The 27,943-nt window shown below is 37.1% G+C and overlaps 1 protein-coding gene across 2 annotated transcripts in view; it reads right to left on the reverse strand.

Annotated features, from left to right (window-relative positions):
* Positions 1–26,416, reverse strand: part of LOC133519803 (protein spaetzle 5-like) — a 50,251-nt gene extending 23,835 nt beyond the window's left edge. The window contains exons 1-2 of one of the 2 annotated variants that reach the window (XM_061853913.1): positions 25,385–26,416; positions 11,737–11,794 (exon numbers count right to left, since the gene is read on the reverse strand). In XM_061853913.1, coding sequence (XP_061709897.1) covers positions 11,737–11,775 — 39 coding nt within the window. In that variant the 5' untranslated portion in view covers positions 11,776–11,794; positions 25,385–26,416. The remainder of the gene's footprint in view (positions 1–11,736; positions 11,795–25,384) is intronic. The other variant, XM_061853914.1, reaches the window with a different exon arrangement.
* Positions 26,417–27,943: the final 1,527 nt, after the last annotated feature.

Raw genomic sequence — 27,943 nt, forward strand, 5'->3', positions numbered from 1 at the left:
TCATATGACTGAAATATCTAGCGTGACATTCAAAACACTCGATGCTTTCGGCTATCCACAAGCATTCTACAAAGGAGTTACCTATAAACAAATATATTGACTTATGGGGTCATGCTCGAAGTACTCACTAAGAAATGCGATATTTATTAACCATTATAAGTAAGATAAATGACCGTAATAGTGCAGCCCAAATCGCCCATAGTTGTATGGACTTACCGTTCGCATTACTAAAGTTGTAAAAATAGTATCAATAGTAGTGGATGAAACAACGCGACAAAAATATCTGCCACCCTGGAACACTTTCCCAAATAGAGATAAGTCTCTACAGTTCGTGTTCAAAAGTACCTAGAGTTAGACAAAGATAAGTCTGCAACGATTTTGATAGCACATGCAGTACAAGTGTTATACGTACAATTTCTATGAAATTATGACGTATTAGTAAACACTTGCACTGCTTGTGCTATCAAAGTCGTAGCAGACTTATCTTGGTCTAACTTAATCTGTTACGGTCTATTAATTTTTCCACATGTAGAAAAATATCTTTTTATGTTAGATACTTTCGGCGTATATTTTGATCCACTACTTTTGATGCTTACGGTATAACATTCAGAAATGGATGAAATTAAAAATAATTACGAATATTAAATATAGAATACAACCCAACCCAACTGGGGAAGTACCTCCACCTTACAGAAAACAGCAGCCAAATAACACTAGACCCTACTCATAGTGTTGTGTTCCTGCCGGTGAGTAAGGTTGCCAGAGCTCAACGAGGGGGGCGGGTTTAGGGTCGGCAACGCGCATGTAACTTCTCTGGAGTTGCAGGCGTACATAGGCTACGGACACTGCTTACCATCAGGCGGGCCGTATGCTTGATTGCCACCGACGTAGTATAAAAAAATAAAATAAAAGAATTTTTTTTTTTTTTTTTTTTAATAGCCTATTTGTGTGTCCCACTGCTGGGCAAAGGCCTCCCCTCTAGCTTTCCAATCCTCCCTGTGCTGAGCAAGGTCCCGCCAGTCCCGCTGAAACGCATCCAAGTCGTCCCGCCATCTCTTTCTCGGTCTGCCTCTGCCACGACTACACCGGGGATGCCAGCTAGTGGCTATTTTAGCCCATCTGTCATCATTCATCCGGCAGACATGTCCAGCCCAGTCCCACTTAAGCCTGGCGGTCTTCATCCCAACATCGACGACACGGGTTTTGGAGCGAAGCTCTGTGTTCCTCACCCTGTCTGATCTTCGGATACCCAGGATACTCCGCTCCATTGCTCTTTGACAAACCTTGAGCCGTGATTTTTGCGCCTCAGTTAATGACCAGGTTTGGGCACCATAGGTGAGGATGGGTAAGATGCACATGTCGACGAGCTTGCGCTTTAGTGCAATTGGGAGTTTACCTTTCATGAGTTCCTTCATAGACCAAAAGCTCCGCCAGGCGTTTTCGATCCTTCTATCAATCTCCTTGTCCTGGCGATCTGTGAAGGAGACTATCTGGCCTAGATAAGTATACTCGTCGACATATTGCAAAATGTTCCCATCCACCGTCACCCCGTGCTTCTTGCTGTTGGTCATTAACTGGGTTTTAGATTGGTTCATCGTCAGACCAACCTCAAGGCTTGCGTCGCTAAGTTCTTGTAGCATACTCTGCAGTTCAATTGCCGATGTTGAGAAGAGTACGATGTCGTCCGCGAATCGAAGGTTTGTCAACCTCCTATCGCCGACCTCGATACCCTTTGTCTCCCAAGAGGCCGCCAGTTTTTTGAAAACTTCCTCCAAGCAGCTGGTGAACAATTTAGGAGAGAGCGGGTCACCCTGCTTTACTCCCTTAAGGATTTTAAATTTAGGACCTGGTGCGTGCAGCTTGATGCTGGCCGTACTATTCTTGTATATCCGTCCAACGAGTTCAACATACGTTTGGTTTATTTGTTGACTACTCAGTGCCGATAAGATGGCTCCATGTGTGACACTATCGAAGGCTTTATTATAGTCAACAAATGCCAAATACAACGGTTGTTTGAACTCGTTGGATTTCTCTACAATTTGATTTAGGGAGTGAAGGTGGTCGATTGTAGAAAAGGAGGGACGGAAACCGGCTTGCTCAGGTGGTTGTTTTTGGTCTAGTAGCGGAATTATGAATATTAAAAAAATAAAAGAATTATGAATATTAAATTAACTTCGATCCTTAAAATATTTTACGGCCTGCCGCGTACGCCCGCTAACATCAATACTGAATTAGTTGCCTGTTTATAGTGACTCAACCCCGAAAAATCGAAACCCGTGGTTGTGGTAGCCAAATATAGTAAGTTTTACAAATATTATGAACTGAAATATAATTCATACCTTCCTTCTTAATTGTACAGCTTTTAAAATTGTAAAAACACTCCAAAACTCACTGTTAACTCATAATCATTCATACATTTTTATTAAATGAGCTCTTTGCTATGGCAAAAAGGTGCAAATTTGATAAAAAAAATAGGCTCGTGCGTAGGTACATTAGCATAATATCCGATAACTGCATGTGTACATATGAGAGTACATTATATGTCAAGTTGACGAAAAGAAAGCGAGCTCCAAGGTCATGGCCGGGAGGAAGAAACCGATCCAAAGTAGGCACGGAAACTGTTTACATTATGAATACTGAAAATTAAGAAAAGAGAAAAGAAAAAGTTTTTTTTAAATATAAACCGTAAATTAAATGATACCGGAGAATAATCAAAGGCACAATGGAAAAAGAGAACACCATTTATTTTAATACAACTATTTAAACCTCTAGCTAATTAATAGCAATAATATCCTAAAAAACCGTTTTTGAAAATTAACTTCTTCACAATTTTCACAAAACAAGTGTTATTTTTTCAATAATTATACGATTGGTAAGTAAAACACGATGTTCAGACAGTCCGATGCGACATTGGGACGTCAGGACACGTAATGTGTTGTGTAATGCAGACGAATTAGACGATATGCAATAGGCGCCGCTTATGGTCGCGGATGCGTCCACACTTCTGGTATTTGGGACGGCATTTTTTACAAGATTAAGGATGATCGATTCTAGTTTTTTATAAATCTGTGATTTGGGCGCCGCGCTGACGACCTCTTTGTAACTCGATTTATGTCGCTGACCGGCGGTGACCGTCCACCGTTTGCAGTCTCTAAATTCTAATAAGTAGAAATATCATAACTGAGACATGGTTTCGCAAATACTTATTCATTAGATTGTGTAAATAATTGTGGATAACTCACTAATGTTATAATACGTCAAAATAGTAAAAGTCAACAGTATACTTATTTTTCATTGGTCGACTAAGTTGACATTTTGAACTACTTAGTACCTACTTACTACTCATAAATTGTATAATTTTATTTAGGTAAGTATACTGCTTTGTATTTTCTTAAGTAAATATGTTTTTAAGCTAACATGGTCATTCATATTATAACTATAACATAAATCAGGGCATTTACCATATAAATTTGTTGTTCCGAATTCTCCATAATAAGTATTAGCCCACTATGTGTATTAAATTGAATGGGCCCAGTTATTAATTTTGACTTACACCTTTTAAAAATACATAAGTCCAAAACAGCCATTTTTGAGATCCAAATATCTTGAAATTGTTTTCACCTACTTCTAATAGTTAGCCAGCCAGCAACTAGCTGTTTAACAAAAAAAATGTTATATTAGTCCCAAGGTATTTCTTGACATTAAGTTAAGGACCGAAATCCATCCCTCAAATTGTCAAAACTTATCTATGGTCGGTAGTATACTGGTTTTGTCCAAGGTTTTATTAAACTTGCCATGTTAGTATGTATGTGTGTATGTTAGGTAGTTAGTTAGTGTGAGTCAAATTTTTGAAGCTAAATTTGACCCCCTTCCCGATTTTCGATTGAGCTGAAATTTTGCATCCATATATAAATCGGATGACAATGCGATATTATAACATTTACGAGACAGGAGATGGCCATGGGAACTCTGTGATAAATCATTGCAAACTAGTTGTGTTTGGGGTTGTTAGAATTGTCTCGATAAGTATGTATTAGTTGCATGTGGAAAGTAAAGTACAGTCGATCGGCTGGCTCATTGCATCAATAAAGGTACTGTATAAACAGCTAAATGTTGCAAATAGTGTGTTAGACTTTGTACTTTTGTAAAATGCTTTTAAGAAGAAATTTATTTTAATATGACTTTAGCCGAGTGTGACTATTTCCAAAGCTGCTGCATGCTGATGATCTAGACTCTGGTGATCTAACTTTGCTAAATTCTAGAGTGCAAACCCTAAGTACCTACAAAACTAAACTATTTTTGTCGTGTGATAACTACATCTATCAGCAATCAACACATCTGATATTTGTCCCTAAAGCAACCCAAAGCTAGGCGAGGTCAAATCCTCAAAGTGACAATTTAGATATCTTACTCTGTGATATTGACATAAGTAGGATGAACAGCCCAATGGTTGGTCTCTTAAAATAATGTGGGGACCACACGTTAATAGCGCGTGTCAAGTGCGTGTCGTAAGCCGTGGTGAAAGAATTGCGCGCGCAGAATTGCAGCTGACATTATTGCCCGCCAAATATTCTCGATTTAAGTGTTTATTTACCAATTTCATTGGTTATAGAATATTAAAGCTCAGAAACATAGTTCCATCTGTTCCGAGCCGATCTGTTAAAAAGAGAAGCCAAAATACTAATTAACAGGACTACGCGTTCCAACTCTCTTCAATTCAATTCATTTATTTCAATAACATTCTAACACAACATATACACCGTGTTTTTTTTGATTTGCGTTAATTTCGAGGGTGCATTCCTGAGCTTAAATTAAGTAACTTTCTCAAAGACACCGATATTTTTATTAACTCCATTTCGGAGATAATCAATCATAAATTTTTATCTTATAAGGCCCTTACGAGCGTGTGCACTTGCCTTAGGGCCTGTTTACTTATTGATTAGTGTTTAGTGCGAGTTCATACATATGCTACTAAACGTAAGTACTATCTCGGACGATCGACGTTCGAAATGACATTGATATGTCATAGTTTTCAATTGTTTGGTTGAGTTCAATGTAATGCCCGTGTTACAACAATGCTATATGTAACATTTAGTTACTTTTTATAAAAATGAAAGTAGTAAAAAAAAACAAAAAAAAATTTTTTTTTTTGAAAATTAACTATGCCATTTAGTTTCCTTAAACGTACTTACCGATACCCCAAAGTTAACGAAATTCAATAAAAACACGGTGTATACAGGGCGTCCCAAGACTATGGGACATCAAGGGAAAGTACCTTAAATATAAGACATAGGATATTTTGCTAAAAGGAGACTTTATTTTATTTTCAAAACTGAGTAATAGTGCATTCAAAGATTAAAAAAAAAAAAGTTACTTTGTCTGGAAATCGAACCGACTCAAATGTGAAAAAAAAAACATTCTGTATTTTTATGATGCCAATCGAAAGAATGCATAAAAAATAAGTCATGTCAGAAATATGATATCGCAAAAGAAATGAATGGAGTAAAATTTTTGATTAAAATTTCAAAATTCGGTTTAATTTCTAGAAAAAATAAGCAGTTTCAAATTTTTTTTGAAATTATTTGAATGCAATAAATATTACTTACTTTTAAAAATAAAATAAAGTCTTCTTTCAGCAAAATATCCTATCTACGATATTTAAGGTACTATGGGACATGCGCTCGCATCGACGGCCGGACGCAACTGAGGCGCGCGCAGGCGGCGCGCACGTATTTATGCAGCGGTTGGAGCGAGATGGAAGACAGGGCGTGCTACTCTCGCAAGCGACATTCTCTGCGGTAGTCCTGAATTGCTGTATTTTCTACTACCCACTTCATGCAACCGGCGATTGTGAGCGGGATAGAAGATATGCCATCGCACTCTAGAGAGGTGCGATTTACGTCAAAGGGTAGATTAGATTCTGTAGTTCTAAGATACCTATCTTTCTATTTTTTCGTAGGTTTAGGAATAGTATATAAGACGACGATACATTTCAATAAATGTTCATTATTTAACTGACTATACCGCTGTTTACACTTGACTCCTCCTGCCTGGACCCCCATATTTGGTGACCCCGACGTGATGCCATGGCCGACAAGATGTTAGAGCACGCCGAGCCAGTCACCGTTGCTGCAGTCACACGAGCCACAGATTTTCAAGCCCCGCAAAGCAGCGAAAACACATTTTTTGAGAAGTTATCCCAGAAGCTCGACAATTTAACACTCGAAATTGCAGCCCTTCGGTCCGGCGGCCGGCAACGCTATCGCCGTCCCTTTCGCTCTCGCAGCCGTTCCCGTTCGAGATCTATGTCGGCGCATGGAAATTCACGCAAGCCCGGTGATCCTGGATGGCTGTGCAGATATCACTTCAGATTCGGAGACAAAGCACGAAGATGTGAATCGCCGTGTAGCAAGAAGACTAGCTCATCGGAAAACTAATGCCTACACCGACTCTGGCGGGCCTCGGTGTACCTCCAGTCAGCAACCGCCTTTGTGTCATCGATCGCAACTCTCGAGAACGTTACCTCGTCGACACTGGCGCCGAAATATCAGTACTATCGTCGCATCACAAGAAGAACCAGTTATCAAGCACCTACAAGCTTTACGCCGCAAACGACACGCCGATTAAGACCTATGGAGAGAAAACAATCACTCTTAACTTGGGGCTACGGCGCGACTACCGTTGGACGTTTATCGTGGCTGCCATCAAGACCTCAATCCTCGGAGCTGATTTCCTTCGGCACTACAAGCTGCTACCTGACCTAGATCAAAAGAAGCTCATCGACAAAACCACTAAACTCCAAGTCAACGCATTAACAGTTCGAAGTACTCAAGAAACCGTCTATTTGATCAGCAGCAATCAAGCCTACTACGAGATTCTCAAACAGTATCCTAATGTACTACGACCAATGTCTTTGAAAACGCCGGCCAAGCATAACGTGCAGCATTTCATCGAGACTACGGGCCCCCCACTCTTCGCCAGGCCACGCCCACTGCCGCCCGACAAATATGCAGCGGCGAAGGCCGAATTCGAACGCTTGATGGAAATGGGCATCTGTCAACCCTCAAACAGCCCCTGGGCAAGTCCGCTGCACGTTGTCAAGAAAAAAGATGGTTCTCTACGTGTCTGCGGCGATTATAGACGTCTGAACGCCGTAACACAACCTGATCGCTATCCTTTACCTCGAATTCAAGATTTTACGTACCAGTTACACAACAAGAAGATTTTTTCAAAATTAGACCTGAAGATGGCGTATTTTTGGATCCCCATGAACAAAGAAGACGCGCAGAAAACTTCAATAATCACACCGTTCGGGTTGTTCCAGTTTAACTCAATGACGTTCGGGCTCCGCAACTCAAGCCAAACATTCCAACGATTCATGCACGACGTTCTACGAGGCATAGATGGCTGTTTCTGTTACGTCGATGATCTTCTCCTGTCCTCTGAAAATGAAGAAGAACACAAAACACTGCTTCGACAAGTCCTGGAACGCCTAGATAAATACGGCGTAACTCTCAATGTCGATAAATGCGAGTTCGGACGAAGAAAAATCAACTTCCTTGGCTATGAAGTATCACCCGACGGCATCAGTCCCACTCAAGAGCGGATCGAAGCAATATCGAATTACCCAAAGCCGAAGACAGTCTGTGAGCTGAGAAGATTTCTAGGCATGTTAAATTTTTACCGTGACTGCCTACCACATCAAGCGGAACTTCAGTCTCAACTCAACAAGTATCTGCACAACTCCAAGAAAAATGACAAGACTCCTATCGAATGGAACACCGAGTCAGATGAAGCTTTCAAGAAATGCCGCCAAAGCATATTGGAAGCAACTACGCTATCGTATCCAGTTCACGGCGCTCCTCTATGTATCATGAGTGATGCATCAGACCACAGCGTAGGAGGATTGGTCCAACAGAAAGTTGATAATGTTTGGAAACCGCTGGCATTTTTCTCGAAGGCACTGAGTCCGACGCAACGCCGCTACAGTGTGTATGATCGCGAACTCCTAGCGATTTACATGGCTGTAAAGCACTTCAGACGACTTATAGAAGGCAATGACGTCATCGTCTACTCGGACCACAGACCACTTACGCACGCACTTACGCGAGCACCGAGCAGCAGCGACACTCCGAGACGCGAGCGCCAACTGCACTTCATTAGCCAATTTTGTTCGAGCATCCAGTATATCCCAGGCGACAAAAACAACATCGCTGACGCCTTATCAAGAATCGAAGAAATACAATGTCCGTCCGCAATAGATTTCGACAAATTAGCCACCGACCAGCGCACCGATGAAGAACTAACAAAATTGAAAACTCAAGAAAATCTGAAGTTCACTGAAGTCACACTACCAGCCATCAATCGACCAATCACGTGTGAGCTCTCAACTGGCACACCGCGACCGTACCTACCTATCGCTTATCGTTATGCGGCCTACAAAGCGCAACACGATATAAGCCACTCAGGTGTACGCGCAACGAGGAGACTTATGGCATCTAAGTTCTTTTGGCCAGCAATGAACAGAGACGTCGCACTTTGGACTCGAGCATGCATTGGATGTCAACGAGCTAAAATACATCGTCACGTGATTCCACCTATCGGAGATTTCCCGCCATCTCAGCGTTTCGAGCATCTGCATATCGATATCGTGGGACCCCTAAGAATATCAAATGATTATCGATATTGCGTCACAATGATCGACCGCTGCACGAAGTGGCCCGAGGCAATACCAGTACGCGACATAACAGCTGAAGTTGTCGCTAAAGTCCTGTACGAGCACTGGATTACGAGATTTGGATGCCCGCTACGCATCACGTCAGATCAAGGTCGTACCTTCGAGTCAAACCTTTTCAACGCTCTCCTGAAGAAGCTTGGGACCACAAGGATACGTACCACTGCCTACCACCCTCAGGCGAATTCTCAAGTGGAGAGGCTACACCGCACTTTGAAAGCCGCTCTTATGGCAAGGGGCGAAAGTTCAAGATGGTCCGAAGAGCTGCCTACAGTTTTATTTGGATTACGAGCCGCATTACGCAGCGATAACAACCTAAGTCCTGCATTGATGACGTATGGATCCCCACTACGCATGCCAGCTGATTTCTTCGTACCTACAAAGTCGACGATTGAAGATGCAGAGTTTGTACGACGTTTGTCAGAGATAATGTCATCACTTGTTCCTGTAACCCGGACGCACGCCACGCAATGGAGACCTTTCGTGCATAAGGACCTTGCGTCGTGCACTCACGTATTCGTGCGTAATGACACAGTGCGACCCCCGCTCACACCACCATATGATGGCCCGTTCGAAGTCCTCAAACGCCACGACAAGTATTTCAAGATACAAATGCCACAACGAACTACTGTCGTCACTATAGAGCGTCTGAAGCCAGCCTACATCTACAATGAAGACGTCACAAGCGACAGCCAGACTCCTGCATCTAGCCCAAACACTCAGACGTATGTGACGAGATCGGGCAGGGTCACGAAACGTATTCGCTTCGCTTGAGAGGGAGTGCTATGGGACATGCGCTCGCATCGACGGCCGGACGCAACTGAGGCGCGCGCAGGCGGCGCGCACGTATTTATGCAGCGGTTGGAGCGAGATGGAAGACAGGGCGTGCTACTCTCGCAAGCGACATTCTCTGCGGTAGTCCTGAATTGCTGTATTTTCTACTACCCACTTCATGCAACCGGCGATTGTGAGCGGGATAGAAGATATGCCATCGCACTCTAGAGAGGTGCGATTTACGTCAAAGGGTAGATTAGATTCTGTAGTTCTAAGATACCTATCTTTCTATTTTTTCGTAGGTTTAGGAATAGTATATAAGACGACGATACATTTCAATAAATGTTCATTATTTAACTGACTATACCGCTGTTTACACTTGACTCCTCCTGCCTGGACCCCCATAGTACTTTCCCTTCGCCCTGTATATCTACAAAATAAAAATAATTTATAAATATATATACCACCAATTGAAAAAGAAAATAGAAAAAGGAAACGAACAAAATATGAACAATAGGACCTTTTTGCAAAATGGATAGATTTCGTCATGTCCTTGTACAACAATCAGTGAGCCGTAGATAGGTGATATCCGTAGAACTATAATATATAAGTAAATGTAAACTGCAAGTGTACATTAATGTTATTAATAAACATTAACCATAGCAGTCGGAAACTAATCGATTGGCCACACATGAGCTGCAGCGGTCAAAGACCCGCGCCTACTATTGAAATGATATTACATTCGATTACACATTTTATTTCTATATCCTGTTTGAGTTTTATGGAATAGTTATATGTAGCCAGGTGCCATAACAATTAGTACCTATAACGCTCAAAATATTTTGATGTTATAGGTATGTATATAAAACAAGCGCTGGTGGCCTAGCGGTAAGAGCGTGTGACTTGCAATCCGAAGGTCACGGGTTCAAACCCCGGCTTGTACCAATGAGTTTTTCGGAACTTATGTACGAAATATCATTTGATATTTACCAGTCGCTTTTCGGTGAAGGAAAACATATCGTGAGGAAACCGGACTAATCCCCACAAGGCCTAGTTTACCCTCACGGTTGGAAGGTCAGATGGCAGTCGCTTTCGTAAAAACTAGTGCCTACGCCAAATCTTGGGATTAGTTGTCAAGCGGACCCCAGGCTCCCATGAGCCGTGGCATTATGCCGGGACAACGCTAGGAAGAAGAAGAAGAGGTATGTATATAAAACACTTGCACCTAATTTGTTAAATTTTTGCTTAGCATAATTCTTTGCTGGTTTTTACTTGAAAAGTAAAATTGATAGGTTCCTAACCTGCTCATTGATGGCCTTTTCAGTTCAGTTATAATGTTAAATCTTATTTTAAATGATTATTACAGTACATATGGTGCTACTTTCCCACACTAGTGCGAGAATAGGCACTTTCCGGGCCTATGTTGAAAGTTTAAAGAGCCATCTTGTAACATAGCAAACCTGCATAGTGCAGCCACCGCGCGCATTGGCTGATGGAAAAAAATAAGCCTTTCCGAGGATCTTTGGTTTCTTCTGATATTTTTTCTCTTTGAATGACTGACGACGACTGACGCAAATCTGAACATAAACTGTGTATTTATTTAATATTATTCGATTCTCATCATTTATTTGTGATAAAAGTTAATTCATATGTGGGCTGCCTCTAACGCAGCCCTTTCTTCTGGTTTTAAACTGGAAACGCATGATTTAATTTGAAGCTACTTATTTCCTTGATACGTTTTTATCTGCTTTGCGCCTGGTGAGCCCGCGTAGCCCGCAGTAGTGCCCACTGCTGGAAGAACGTTAAGGCCAGTGACAATATTTTTATTTTTTAAAGTTTAGACTCACAAACTGACGGATATTAGTTTATTTTATTGTATAAATGTTGTATTATTTTAAGAATAATTTTATAATTTGCATGCTGTCTTGAGATAGCGGATACTGATAAGATAGGTGGCCGATAAGGTGGAACAATTATTAACCGTATTTTAAGACCTGTAAACTAACCCTTTTTCAGCAAATAAAATCTGAATCTGACTATTATATTGTTTTACTATAAGAACCTAGTTTTCATTTACCGCTCTAGTTAGCAGGCTACAATGTACTGTAAAACGTTGTACGACACACGTGCGAACAAGTATTTTCCTACTTTCCGCGCTTGTATTGTAAATAACTATTATGAGTGCCAAATGTGCAAATAAAAGCTTTGCATAATATACTGTTACTCACCAGGAAAAACGTCCGTATTTGTAGCTTCAGTCTCTTCATCTCGTTCCAGCAACGAATTCTGTAACAATAGTTATTTGTTTTACAAGGCGGCAAATTTGTTGTTTAACCGCTCGTGTAGCGATCTCCGAGCAAGCGAAAGATTCTAAAATTGAACCACGAGCGTAGCGTAGGGTTTTGAAAAGTGGAATCTTTAGTGTTGTGAAGGTTTCAAGGTACGAAGGTTAAACAAACTTTGACTCCGAGTGAAACACAACAATTTTCACCACACCAACGCGAGGAAAATACTAACTTTGAAATACCAAAAAATCCAATCAAATTCAAATTAACGTAATAAAAAAATTATAAGTAATTTAAGGTAACATAAGGAAACATCTTTAAATTTGCATATGATTATTTTTCCCCACATGTGGATAAAATGTAACTTTCTCATTCGTTTTTAAACAACCAAGAGGCCTTTTCCTGGTGTAGTGGTAAAAACATAATTATTACCTATTATTAATTGTATCCTTCTATTAACGGACTTTATTAGAACTTTATTAAAAACGGTTGTCCATTCGGCCATACAAGTACACATTTCCAATCTCTATTTTAATAATCACCACTAAAAATGTTATTTAATATTATAACATTCAAAACTTTTGTTTTTCGAACACATTTCAAAACATATACTCGTATATTTGAAACTCGGTCTATATCGAATTTATTTTGTTACCTTTATGTCCGAACATTGAACATTGTATAACAGAAACAATCTTTGACCGAGAAAGAGCCCCATTCAATATGGCCGTTTCATTAGTCGTATTGCACTCGTCCTTGCAAGACCACCATGTTTAAGGCTGGTTACAAAACCTGGTGCTCTTGTTTTGTGGGCCGCTAATACCCATCGTGTATGGGACGCACGTGCGACCCGTAACTGTGTGAAGGATCTCGAATCTTTCGGGCGATCTCTTTATGGTGTCATTTTCGATTATCGGATTTGGTAAATCATAGGTTTTGCATTTAAATTAAGATCCACTAACATATGCTATAAGGTTAGGTGGGGTAATATAAGTATAAAGTATGGGGCAAGAGAAACATTTAAACAGAGATACTTAACGATATTGAATGATAATACTAAAAATAAAACTACTACATAAATCAAATTAACTTAAAAATACTTACACAGAAGGATGTTCCTCATACGGCTTCTATTTCCTCGAGCAAAATAAACTATGTTTTCTCTTACCCCTCACCTGACCATATGTGGAATACGTACTTAATAGCAATCTTAGGACATTAAATTTGTAATATCGATGTGCATTTTAAAATATGAATAAGGAGCTCATACAGCTTATATACGTTGGCCACGACAAAACGGTTCGAGCATAAATTCCGACGTCTTACTTTGTTATAAGTATGTAACTTTACTTTTGAGCGGCATTAACGTGAGACACTTCATTTGTCTTTTAATTATTTATATAAGAATTCAAGACTTGGAGACCCTCTACATCTCTAAGGATGATTTAATATCTTTTTTTATATTTTATCTCTGACACTTAGAGACTTATACATCTCTAAAGAATTTTAGTATTTGTTGGTTTTATTTTTTTAAATAGTTTTTTTTTGTGTAATTTTACATTTAGAGCCAGTCTATATTATTTCATCTATTCCATATTTGTAATTGTTTTTTGTAATATTTATTTTATGTAAAAATGGACATGTAAAAGTGCCCCTGTGGCCTATTTGCTGAATAAATGTTAAATATTTGATATTTTGGTTGAAGCGCAGTCACTTTCAAGTAGTTGTAAAAGTCTGTACTATAAAAAAGTGGGTCGATTAATTAATCTCATGGAAATAGTTTTAGTTCAAGTTCAGGTCAGGAATAGAGAGCTGAAATCAACCGAGTAATTAGGAATAGCAATAAGGGCTTAAAACCTTAAAAAAATATCGCAAATAATGCCGTACTTGCGATAAAAATTGGTATTAAACTATTAAGAACTATTTATCAAGAGTTTTTATTCCGTAAAGAACACTTCTTTATTTTAACAGCAACTTCCATGTTAATTAAACACTTGACATTTTAAAGTTTTTGAATCATTATGATATTAAAATACAAGTAAAGTGCCTACTTCCAATAAGTATTTACGAAAGCACTATAAAATAAGAATAAGTAGACGAAATTTTTATTTGAGTCATGAACAGCAGCAGTTATCATGCCTACCTATTGTTACTTTATCTAGGAGCAGGATCTTTGTTAATAAAATATTTCCAAAAGCGTCATAGGTCACACAATGATGCTTCGGGGTTACCTATGGCGTCAATGGTCTGTGGGCCGATAGCATCGCCGAACGAAACCAAAAACGTGACTGTGGAGATTACAACTTAGTGACTCATATTGGGAGCGTATTTAAAGTCGTACAATATTACAAATAAATTATTTGAACACCCGTATGTGTTTTGAACTTAAAGTCTTTGAGATAAATACCGCCAACCCACTTTTAACAGTGAAGATTTCTTAACATCGTCATGGATTCAACTAGAGAAAAAAATTGAGACAAATGAAGCAATCAAGTAGTGTTCCATTTTATTTTCTCTTAATAATTTAAAATAAACATACGTGTTGAATGATTCACGGTTAGTTGCCCGGGATATGGACCGCGATTACCTTTTGTATTGTTTTTGAGTTCGGTCCATATCACTGTCAATATTAGTCCATGTTTTAACTGCATAATGTTATGTTAATGCGGCAGAAATGCAACCTGATCATTTGCTCGTTGATGTCTTTTGTATCATAGTTGCTATGTAACCTGCCAGCTCATTTAAACATTACGACGACTTTATTCCCATTTAATCCCATTACAAAGGATGTCAAACGACGTATAAATAAGTTTTTGCCAGAAATTTCATTTTTGGTACAAGCTTTTATCGCTGACTGTACCTTTCTTTCCACAGGCAACTAATACTCATCGGGACAATTCTAAAAACCCCAAACACAATTAGGTTGCGTTGTTTTATCACCGAGTTCCTGTGGCTACCTCCTGTCTTCATCATCAGATCAGCTTGATGGTACCATAATATTACACTGTCACCCGACTTACATATCTATGCAAATTTTCAGCTTCATTGGAAACCGGGAAGGGGTCAAATTGAACTTGCAAGATTTGATTAGTTAAATCTTGTAAAAATCAAATAAATTAGTTTTTAATTAATTTACCTCCACTGTAAACTGGTTGGTATAGTTATAATAAATGCTCATAACAAAAATCGATATCAAATATCGAAAATTCTGAATGCGAGCCGGCTTGGCGTGCTCGCTTTTTTTTCTATACCGATATATACACGATAAAGGAAATTGATTTTTGACCCATTTCATACCTTGTCAGGGTAAAAATAGTAGTATCATATTTATGTTGACCGTCACTGTGACAATGTAACAAAATGGTATAGAAATTAATTAATTTTACTGTGCATTATCACCTATCAGACTATCACAGTGTTTATATTGAATTTCGTTTACTTCGGCATATGGTTAGCCATATAGGTACTTAGGTACCTTTACGGAAACTAAATGACAAACGGTCTGAATCGAACAATGCTTATAAGGGGTCATAGCGAGACGATACCGATCTGTCAGTGGTTAAAGTGACATTTCTTATACCAAAAAACGTCACTCTTGACATTGACAGATCATTATCGTATCACTGGGACTTCTTAAAAGCATTGTTCAAATCGGACCGATAGTTAATTTAAGTAAATTATGTTTATTTAATATTATTAAAGCACACACAAAAAGTGAAATGCTGCGTTGTTGTAATACCTGTATTGACACTAATCAATATATTAACAGGCCCTAAGTTAAGTGTACACATTCGTAAAATACAAATAAATTACTGATTATCTTCAAAATAGAGTTAAGAAAACAACTTAATTTGAGCTCAGGAATGCACCTTTGAAATTAACGCAGTTCAAAAAACACGATTATTAATAGCAGAATGAAAAGTAGAGGAAACACTTTTCGTAGGTATTTTTCTGAGGGTATCATAAACATGCGTGGCAAAATAAACACCAAAAAATATTGACCTGGAAAGCACTTGGATGGCATAATCAGATTAATTAACCATCATTTTATCTTAATCTTTAGGTACTTTTGTAGTAAATGTCATGATTATGAACATAAAGTCAGCTTAATTCAATGAAAGCATGCACTAGGAAGAGAATCTCTTCCAATTATATTCAAAATTGTCCAATTATTGGACGAATCCCTTAAATGGATAAAGACATTTCTCTGCAGCCTTCATTACTTCCTGTTTTAAAACAAAGTAAGGAAACCGCTGCGATCTTCACCTTCTACAAGGACACAGTAGGTAGTATTTTCGCTGACAACAAAAGTTAGTACAGTCGGCATCAAAAGTAGCACACAAACATTTTGTTTATTCTAATAAATGTTACACAACTAAATGTTTTTTTTTTAGATAATGTTTTATCTAGTTTATTTTGATTGTGAAATAAAATTACATAAGTTTTTATTTATAAAAAAAAGATTAACTTAAGGAAAAGTTTTTTGCTTTCCTTGGTTAGACTTTCTACATCTGTTATTTCCTACCCAAAAATTGAAAAAATAAAAAGTCCTTATTTTTTTCTTTCAGTACAAATGGTATTTCTTGAAAATGAAAATGAAAATGATTTATTTCATAAGTGTTAGGTACCTACACATATGACAACAAGGTTGGGTCTTCCTAGTAGGTAAGAAATACCTGTGTCAGGAAGTCCCGTTCCTCCATAATAAACAGTGGTTGTTTGTAATAATTGTAACTATTTAATTACTGATCTATAACTTAAAAACTAGAAGTACTTATTACTCATTACGACGACAGAGCAGTTGTTGCCTTAAATACGACTACTTCGCAAGCATGTTCTGTCAGAAGAACTTAAATAAGGTTCACCATCATATATATGTACCTACATAATGATATGTATTAGTCTATCTTTTATACATTATATAAGTAGTAGTATTTAACTATTTATATATTTTTAATATTATTTGACTTCACGTTTAATTTTTTTCCTTATTATTTGTTAAGTATTATTTTTTCCTGCATGCTGTATGTTGGTACATACACAAATGTCTCTGTTTGACCCAATGGTTGACTGGTAGAGAATGCCTTTTGGCATTAAGTTCGCCATTTGTACTTTTTTCTTTATGTGTGCAATAAAGTTTAAATAAATAAATACTATAAACAGGAACCTGTAGTTGGGTGCGTCTGTGTGTGCGTGATAGTGATTGTGAGATTGTGTATGTGTGTGTGTGTGTGTGTGTGTGTGTGTGTGTGTGTGTGTGTGTGTGTGTGTGTGCGTGTGTGTGTGTGTGTGTGTGTGCGCGTGTGCGTGTAAATGTAAATTTCTTGTATTTGGATTTTTTTGGCCAGACTAGACGAGAACATACCTATGCATCGGGGCAACTACCATCCTCTAGTTGCCTAACAAAAAGAGATATATATCTATATGTACATAAATAACACTGTGCCAGATATTTTTGAAAACATTATGTAGAGATATATATCTCCATTTGGAAAGTATTTTATTTACTAAGTACAGTATACTTGTTAAAAAATGAGGGCTACTATGACAAATGTAAAAGCAACAAGTCATTATCTTTTTAAGTTAAAAATGTATAATAAATAAACATTACTATGAATACTATATTGATTTGTGTGATGAGCACAAATATTTGTTCCTGAGTCTGGATGGGTGTTTTCTATGTATTTATATATTATATATATCGTTATCAGAGTACCCCCAACACAAGCCTTCTTGAGCTTACTGTGAGACTTTATTCAATCTTTTTAAGAATATCCTATAATAATGACATTAATTTAATATTAAGAAATATATTAAAACAAGTCACTCACGTAATTTAACGACACTTTTAATTTTTTTTACAATGCGTGCTCCCTATGATGTTTCTCGATACGGAGTGAAACATGTTGAGCGATTTGCGACTTGAAATACATGAGTGACCCGTTTTAAATATTTAAATTCTGTGTCTCACGGAAGTTTTGTTTTTATAAATGTATCCACTGAATCGTGTCCGAATATTCAAATGATCTGAATATCCGCTAATAATAATATCCGAAAATATTCGAATAATACAACTCAAAATATCCGAATAAACGGATAATTTAGATTACACAGAAATAACGTTTTTGACTATATTTTAATACAAAGACGTTATCCCAATCAATTTTAAATGATTACTATAATAGCTAACATAATGTTATCTTTAAAAGCGTACTTAATAAAGAGGCTTTATATACGGATTAACTGGTTCATATTTGGAAGTACATCTAGGCCTAACCTCTCTTCTTTCCCGTCCTGTCCAAGTGACCGAGCCAGCGAAGTCGTGCGGCTATAATTTCGCCAATTATATCGGGTGCCGCAACTAGCTCTCTAACTCCCTATTTTTCCTACGCCTCAAGCTTCTATCTCTGATAGGTCTCAGAATCTTCCGCCAGAATTTCGTCTTCATCACTAAGAGCTTGTTCTCTTTTTTTCGAGTTAGAGTCCAAGTGTGAAAATTACCCACACATCAAAATCTAATTACTGGCTTATAGATTCGAATCGTGGTCAGTCTACTGATCAGGTTGGACACTATTAGAACTCGGCAGAGCGCTGCAGAGCATCTTAGGGCATTTTGGATTCGAACATCTATCTCCTCTTACCTTCGGTTGGTAACATGCGGCACTGTGCAACCAAGATACCTAATACCAGTCACGCCTTTAATATTTTGTTTCATTTATAATTATCCCCTTCTCCCCTTTCCCCCTCCCCCTCCCCTTTTTCAAAAATCAGCTGAAACTATACTTTCTATCTCTACCTTAAGTTGCCATTTTATATATTGTATATGTGTAAGTATAAATATATATATATATATATATTGTATTATATTATATTGTATATTTATTAGTATATTAGGTATTGTTTTAATTCTTATATAAGTAGTATGTGTGTGTTGTGTTTAATAGTCTCCATATTTAGCTCCTTGCACTACCTGTTGACTTTTGTATGAGTTCTAAATTTCCTGCTACCTAAAGATTGTCTGGAAGAGATCGCTTTTTAGCGATAAGACCGCCTGTTGTTACCTGGTTCTATTTTCCTTTAAAATTCATTTGTAGTTTTACATGTATGTAAAATGCATAATTGTTGGTGCAATAAAGAATATTTACTTACTTACTTATCCAAAATTATCCGAATATCCGAATATTCGGATAATACAAATTTTATTATTCGAATTATCCGAATATAAAAATCGGACGGATATTGCAAACCCTAATCGTAATCCTAATTTTCCTAAGTAACATTGCAGCACGCAGTATGTACCATAAAACCAAATTGTATACGCATTTATTGCCTACATAATATCATGAATGCTTTTAAGAATTGATTCTTAGTTTAAATTGAACCTTAGCATTTATTAACGAGGTTAATAGTCAATATACGAGTAAATCAGCTTATTTGCTTAGTTGTAAACCGGTGTTCATAGTTGTAAACCAACAATGGGTCCCACGCCAGATGACCGCGGCTTTACGTTCTCACTGCAATAGGTGTTAAGTAACTTTATACGGGATGTAAACCGAGCATCGAGCAAGTACCACTAATAGGTCAATACGGGTAAGTGTGGCCGGGACTTGTTTAAAAATTACTGTTTATTAGTAATTTACATTTGCCACTAAAGCCAAGTAGCAAATTTATGAATTAGGAAACAACAGTAATCAATGTGTAAACAGGCTCCAATGTGAAGGCCAGCCACACTTATCCCGCAGCCACACTTAGCCGTACGGACCTTATGTCTATTTTTAAAAATATCAGTGGCTCTGTGAGCTGTAGACCTCGCGAACCACTACTACAGCTCCGTCACGTCATTTCGTAAAAACAAATGTGGCTTTCCAATACAGAAGGGTCTTTATGCTTCAAGTGCAAGCACCATTTCATTTGAAATTCAAAATTCTCATGTCCATAGAGAAGGGTCCTTATGTTTTATGTGTAATAAGGACTATTCTATTAAAATTTCTGTTGGAAGATTCGAAAATTATATAATATATTCACATAATTTTAAGAGAATCGCTTGAGAAATTCGACCTGTAAAAAAGAATAGCCGGACATACGAATGCATTTTTGCCTAAGCTGAAACGGAAACCTTCACTCTCGCTCGGTCAATAAACATATACACTATACTAATAACGGGAGGGAGTGGATTCAAACCCTAACTACCACCGACTTTCTCGGAACTTTTGTGTAGGAAAATATCGTGATAAAATAAAAAAATAAAAATAAAAATACTTTTATTCAGTAACTATGATTAGGTTTCCAATTGCTGTGCTGGTGCCTCTTTGTAAGTATTTAAGATACTTGTGTTAAGAGAACACCGCTCTTCCACAGGATGTTTTGCTTACAATATAACATGTTCGTATAGGTAAGTAACTAAGTATTCAAAATTCAAAATAATAGTTATTTGTATTAGATTTCTCACTAAAATACTGAATTACTTTACAATAGTTTATTTATCTTTGAGTTTTTTACAATTAAAACAATACAAATCCTTCTTTCAATCGCTTGAGTTTTTCTTCTCAGTCGTAATCTAACTGTCAATGTCACATTTTACCAAAACCGCGGCAAAACTATCTGTCACTTGTCAAACACTTGACAAAATAAAACTAAAAGATCGTTCGAGATATTCTTAATATCTAATATTTGTTTACTAGGGGGCAAAGTTATTGTTTAACCGCTCGTTCTAATATTGATACCCGAGCGCGCGAATGATTCTTAAGCGTCGCGAGGGTTTCAAAGAACGAGGCTTAAACAAATTTTGCCCATGCAAACATAAAAATTTTCACCACACCAACCCGAAGAAAATATTAACTGTAAGATTTCAAACAAAATCAAATCCAAATGAACGTCATTAAATATTTATAATTTAAAAGTCAATTCCATCAGCTAACATTAGGGGAAAAACAACTCAATATTTGTCCTTTGTCCCACATGTGGATAAATGCAAGTTTCTCATCAGGTTTTGAACACTCAAGAGAGCCTTTAGCAGCTGGTGTGGTCATAATATATTTATGCATATATTAATTAGTAAGTATCATGGACATTACAAGCATAATCCTACCTTCGCAGCGTTTTGTACTTCTTTTTACTAAGATAAGATTTTTGCAATAACTCAAAAACGGTTCATGTTCGCTATAGTTTTCATAGACAGTATTTACTAAGCTTTTATTTCACGATTTTTTCATACTTTTTGAACCCTTGGTCCAAAAATTTGAGGGGGGGGGCGCATATTTTTTTTTCTTTCGGAGCAATTATTTCTTGAAATATTAACTTTATCAAAAAATGGTTTATGGAGACTTATTCGTTTTAAAAGACTTATCCAACGATACCCTACACTAGTAGGTCAAAGCAAAAACATTTTTACATCTTTTTGTATGGGACATATCGTTATTTTTTTTAAAGTTTTGGTTTTACCGTTCTATTGCCATGCGTGATTTATGTATCTATGCCACATTGCAGCTTTCTAGCACTAACGATCATGGAGCAAAACCGCGGACGGACGGACAGACGGACATGGCGAAACTACGAGTATAAGGGTTTCTAGGTGACTATGAAACCCCAATAAGCGTTGGTCAGTAAGAGCGTATGAATTTACATAAATCTGGAGGATGCAGGTTGAAATCCAAGAGTTTCTCGGAACAAGTACGATATATATAATTTGATATTTAGGTACTAGTCGCTTTTCAGTGAAGGAAAACGGACTAATCCTTATTGAGATTCTTAGTTTTCCCGTCTGGGATAGAAGGTTAGATTAAACGGGAGTTGTTTTCGCAAAAACTAGTGCCTGATTTTGGGATTATCTACTTGCCAGAAAGGGGACTTTAGGCTCTCATGAGCCGTGGCATTGCCAAAAAGCCGGGACAACTCTAAGAAGATGATGACATCAATAATTAAAAAAATAAAATACGGATCTGGGAAAACGTTTGTGATTGAAGTCGGTCAACATCAAACGTTCAAATTGAATAAATATGGTTTAATATGTAGGTAAGAATGCGTTTCTAATTACGTTAAGTTGTGCTTGTATTGTATTTTGCGAAGGTTTTTCTCGTACTAGTATTTATTTTAAATAAAATAAACTTAAATTGTGGGTCATAAGTAGAAACTTTTCTTTTATTATAACTGATTTAAGCATTCACTTAGTTTCACTCCTATTTATTTTATAGTTATCAAGTTAAAATTTTAATGCTGAAGTCAAATTTCGTCCTAAACTTTCACGAAAAATAGGTATAACTATGTATAGTAGCTATTTAGGGATACATCAAATGTTTTCATAACTTTCAGGTGTAGGCTTTAAAATAACTTAGATCAATGCTACATGTCAACGTTAAACGGAACCGGAACTATCACGCACGAATTCACCTAATTTGGACTTGCCGCAGGCTGTGGCCCGCGGTGTAACAAAGTAACGAGCCACGATCCTTCAGTGGCATTCTAATTTAAAAAATCGAACATTGTTTTAATATTAAATTTGACAATATTCTCAGTGCATCTCACTGATACCTACACATATCTATAGTGGAATGAGTTAGATGCGAGTATGACCAAATCAAGATCAGATTTATAAAGTCAGAATGGCGTCCCTTGCCATTCTCGCCGCGTGCGACCCTTTGATCTTTCACATTTCCGCCTGCTGTTGGTATTTACTTAAAACCCCTTTAGTAATTGGTCCCAATTGGAAGGTGCTATACCCTGAAACGATATAGCACCTAATATTCTTTGTACATACCTGGCAAAACGTGGCTCAGTCCAGAACTCAGGTAATAATTTACCATTTGCAGTCTTGTTCTTAGAGCGGCATTCAAAATTTAGAAAGATGTGTTATGGATTTGTTATTTGTATGTAAATCACAGCGCATTTCGTTTGCAATGTATGAGTGATCATGGGCAAGTGAAAGTGATATCAAAATGTGTTTGACAATTTATTACTTACATAAATAATTGATTATTACTATTTTCAGTTAAGATGAAAGTGGAGGACCTTTTAATACAAACGTAGTCCTGATTTTCCTCTCTGGATATTAACATTATTAAAAATTTTGATTTTTTTCATATTTTTAATTATTATAGGAGTTAGAAGAATTTAAAATTTTTGTATGAAATCTGTTTTTCGCTCCTAATATCTATAATAATACAAAAATCGAAAAAAAAGTCAAACGCTATAAACAAAGCTCTAGTTAATATACAATCAAACAATCTAAAAATATTTTCCAAGATGTCAATATCCAGAAAGAAAACGGGGACTATGTTTGTATGGAGAATCGGCCGTCCTCTTTCCTCTAGATGTGAAGTTTTTATTAAATTAAACAGAAATAAAATTGTCCACGACCGGAATCGAACCCGTGGCTAAGCCAAGGCCCGGGCTTAAGGCCTGTGCACTCCGGATCATATGCGTAGACGTGCATTTTGTAATATACCTATATAACATATGTACCTATAACAGATCCTTATGAGAGATCCATACACGTCTCCAACATTTTTAAGCACAAGTCGGTGTATTTCATTGTAAGATCAGCTAAAGGCGCTCCGAGGCTCCGAGTAGGTAAATGTTGTTCTTTTATTTGATGTATCAAATTGCAATCTGCTCTGATAACAAACGACAAGAACAATAAACAGTTTATTCCACCGCATAGCGATGATATAAACATCAACTAGCATCATTTTAATATGCTTTTACACATATATGAGTCGCGGATGCAAAGTCCGAATTCATCGTTTAATTACCGTGGCACCGTGAGATCGGTATCAGTTGGGAAAACCCAAAAGTATAGAAGAAATTGACCATATTACGATTGTTATCTGACGGAATCATTGACTCATATAAGCGCGGAAAACTATATTTATAGTTTGAATTTTTGCGATATTCTTTGGCAGGTTTGTACCAGATAGACCTGTTGTTAAATTTACTACTACGGTCCGAAATTAGGGTGCCCTCTACCGGTTTAAAACCAGCTTAAACATGTTAGAACTTTTCCGAAAGATGGGTCACACACCGACAGCAAAACTACAAATGTTACTTCTGTACTCTAAAGATAATACTTGGAGCCTACTTTCTGGTTGTTATGAAACTCAAAATCGATCCCGTTGCTGTTTTATTGGGAGTATAAGTACAATTGGGGGCATTTGTAGCACCAATGTTTTAAAATTTAAAATTACAAAAAATACAAATGATGGTTATCATAAATTTGTGAACGAGGGCCCATTGAGGCATTATGGAATACTACCCAGCCTAAGTCTTGATTTTGTTCATATACTTATGTAAAAGCAGCAACATAGACCAATTGGCCATTTTCTAGATCTACAAACATGTCAAACGAAAAGGTTTCGTTAATGGTCAATTATGCGTTTTGCTGTTACTTAATTGCTGCGCTGGCTGTGAAACTGTCAGGGCACCGCCGCCATTAATGCAGTGATCGATGCATCGTTTGTTGCACCTTATGAAATCTGCGTCTACTGATGAGCTTGGCTTGCTTCATCGCTAGTGTCGCTACATGAAGTACCTACATAATCGGAATATCTATTCATCTGTCGGAATTTACGACAGATGCTTCGGAACATGTGAAGTAGAAATGAAAAGGTCAAAAAGACGGCCCTGAGTTCTGAGGCTGAGGATGCCACCAGGATAAATTATAAGATGAGATGGAGAAGGAAATATGTGTCCCTGAAAGCGTTGGTAATTTAGTTCTTCCATAAGGCAAACGATTTCTCGATGAAGAAATTAATGTCATGTAAGTCATGTAACCATGGTTAATGAGTCGGATGACAAAAATGCTTTCAAACATTATTTTTATCTCGTTAAGTTTTTTCATCACTCTAGGTTACGATCTAGGCTTTTTTATTGTCAAAGTTGCATTTTATCCATAGGAACACAAAATTTGGATGATGTTACTTTGGATTCTCGCGTTGGCTGGTAAAATTTACTAATAAGCGATTGAACGCTCAAGATTCCACTTATCGAATCCGCTACGCTCGTGGTTCAATTTTGGAATCTTTGGAGCAGCAACTATCGATGTTCTCATATATAGTATACAGCATTACGCATCTGTACGTAGGTATACATTAAATTCATGTCCGAGTGCTTTAATTCGATCATAAGATTAAACAATAACTTACAAAGTAAGAACAATAGCTGTTCACTAAAATGACCCAGATGATAGTTGATGGTCTATCCAATTGAATCAAGTGTTGGATTTTTTTTCTCATAAGACATTCGTCCAACTAATTGCCTATTTAGAAATCGATAAACTTTTATGACAGATAATGTAACTCTGTTGCAGTTTTCAACCAATTAACGATTCCGACGATTAAAAATTACGATACTTATCATAGGTAATAAGGTTATAAATAATAAACTTAGAAAATGCACACCTGATAGAAAATATAATTGTAGATCTTTCGATATTGATCGACAATGCGATTGCTTATATTTGTACCATATATATCTTAATACCATATGGTCCGTACGCTACTTAAATTTAATAATAACCTTAGCTGAGTAGGTATACGTAGCTTCAGTAATTTGGCATACTTTTTTAATTCCTACCCACGAATGAAAGAAAAATCCTCACCTTAAAATTCAAATTAACACACGTTCAAAATCACAACAGTAAACTAAAGAAACAAGAGAAACTGTTCCAAATTTAAATCACACACTGTCACTGTTTTTTAGACCTAATTCATTCATCGCCGGTTCCCGCGCTTTTCTGACCTTTTCGGTCGCGTTCATAAGCGGTGCGTTCGGCCCAACAGCTCTATCAGCACTGCCTTCTGGCCGGCCCGATGTGTGCTTCTCGCGCAACACGCATAATCAAATGAGAGGAAGTGTATGGAGCTATTCACATTATTTATTTACGTTATCTTGTCTCCTGATATTGCGTGAGGTTACTTATTAAGCTGTTTTAGATGCTTGGCCAAATACGGCTAGGCATGCCGAACGAGAAACTCATTATGAGATATATTTACGCGTGTCGCCTGTGGTACGCCGTACGTCCAGGTTTCCCGCTTGAAAACTTGGAATATATTTTGCATAAGCCATTAGCCAATGGTTAAAATTATTACTTTTATCATATAAGTTTAAGTCCCATTATTGACTCATTTAGCACTTAATTTTATTACCAGGTACCTAGATACCAGGTACGAATATTAAGAGTAGTTCCATAAACTCGTATTTTCCAAGTCACAGATTAAACTCATAACTTACGATTGTTAGTTGAGGAATTTAGTGCTTGCTTGAATTACATAATTACTAATTAGTGCTGTCAATATAGAAATACTACATTAGTACCTACTTATTTTATTTTATTATTCTTTGTCAGAATCATTGCTGTTCACACATCCACCTTTGACATTAATGGAAATAAGCTCAACCGGATTAAGAATAAACTAGCTACGCTTCGCTGGCTAGGTAATCTACCTAAGTACATTTTATTACTCGAATAAATAAATAAATCAAACAGTATGTACACCTATTGAACATAAATGTTAAGCAACCTAACATAATTCATGTTAAAAAAGTTTAAAAAATTCTTATAAACAAAAAAGTAGTCACACCAAAATTTCCTCAGTCACACTTCTGACCGCTCAACTCATGCCTGCACCTGACATAACCGAAGTAACCTACTTACCACTAAAGAAAGCAATACTTCGCGTCATATTGTTGTATCCAATGTGCAAAGTGGTCTGTCCTCCTACTGTCCTTATCGCACATCGGACTAAACTGGTTAAAAAGTGAGAGAGTGACATTATCAGAGAAATGTGGTCAGGTTTTCGGTAATCGCCTAATAAATCGTCCGATGATCGGCATATTGGCATCATAGGTTAGCAATGCAGATAAGATCAACAAGCCGAATTAAACTCAATGCTATTGCAATAAGGATTTAATTCAAGTGAATCGATTTAATGAGACGTGTGCGCAGAAGTCCCCTAAAACTGTGAAGTGAAGACACAAGCTTTGTTTAGTTTCGCAAGGCAACTGGCATATACGGATGATGTTTGATTTATCATTAAGGTTATTTTGGGAACCTGATTTTTGGATACGTAATATTGCAATTCGAGAGATCTGGTTTTGATTTTAACGATTACGAAGATCACAATGAAGAGCCTTTATTTTTAAGAAAGAGTTTGCCGTTTGCTGGCCTTCATATTAGGGCCTGTTTATACATAGATTAAAGTTCATTGCGATTTCATACATCTAATCAATGTGTAAACAGATTCCAATGTGAAAACCAGCCACACTTATCCCGCAGCCACACTTGGCCGTATTGATCTTACTTAGGATTTAAATACTTGGTCCTTCGAACCGGATAAAGTGATCATAATCTCACCAAGTTAGTAGTACTATTTGAACTTTAGTGTTATAGTTATAACACAATCCTGAATAAATCCAGACAAATGATACTTTATATTCATATATAATGTTTTTTTTAATACCTATACATGCATAAATTAAACTAAAGACACGGGTATACGTTTAGAACTAAAATATACAAACATGAAATTATTTGTTAGTATTCAAAAGATTTTACTGCAGTATTGAACTATATTTTTTAGTTTATAACACTATTAATATCTAACAACGTAGGCAGGTATACTATTATGTTCAGCTTGTTCTAAACCTGGGCATTAAATTTAGAAACCAGACCAAGGTTAAAAATATGCACGTCTAGAACATCCAACTTACGCTCCATTTCTTCATAATGGAAGGTCACATTTCAACAAACCAATTGTGAACAGAGTGAATCACCGACTAGACTGTAACCACATAACAGAAATATTAATCACTTACTTATTCTGCCTTGACGCGGTTGCGTCATGCCGTGATTTCTTTTATCCTGTATCAAGTGTTTGGGGGAATCAAATTGCTTTCCCTTCTTAGTTACTCTGTATACGTTCGCGTCGCGACTTGAATACCTAAATATCATCTTTGCAATATTCTTGTTGGTGCGGGTTTCCATACTCGCTGCTAATATTTGCATTGATTCATTGAAGGCACAATTGCGTTTAATTTCTTAACATTACATTTCTGAAACAAATGGCGATCACAATTTGATACCACGAGTAGGTACCTTGTAAGATACTAATTTCATTCGCATCCATCTTCTTAATCAAGTTAGTCTTGTCGTGAAATA

Source organism: Cydia pomonella, chromosome 7 (genome assembly GCF_033807575.1).
Source record: "Cydia pomonella isolate Wapato2018A chromosome 7, ilCydPomo1, whole genome shotgun sequence".
Classification (NCBI taxonomy): Eukaryota; Metazoa; Arthropoda; class Insecta; order Lepidoptera; family Tortricidae; genus Cydia; species Cydia pomonella.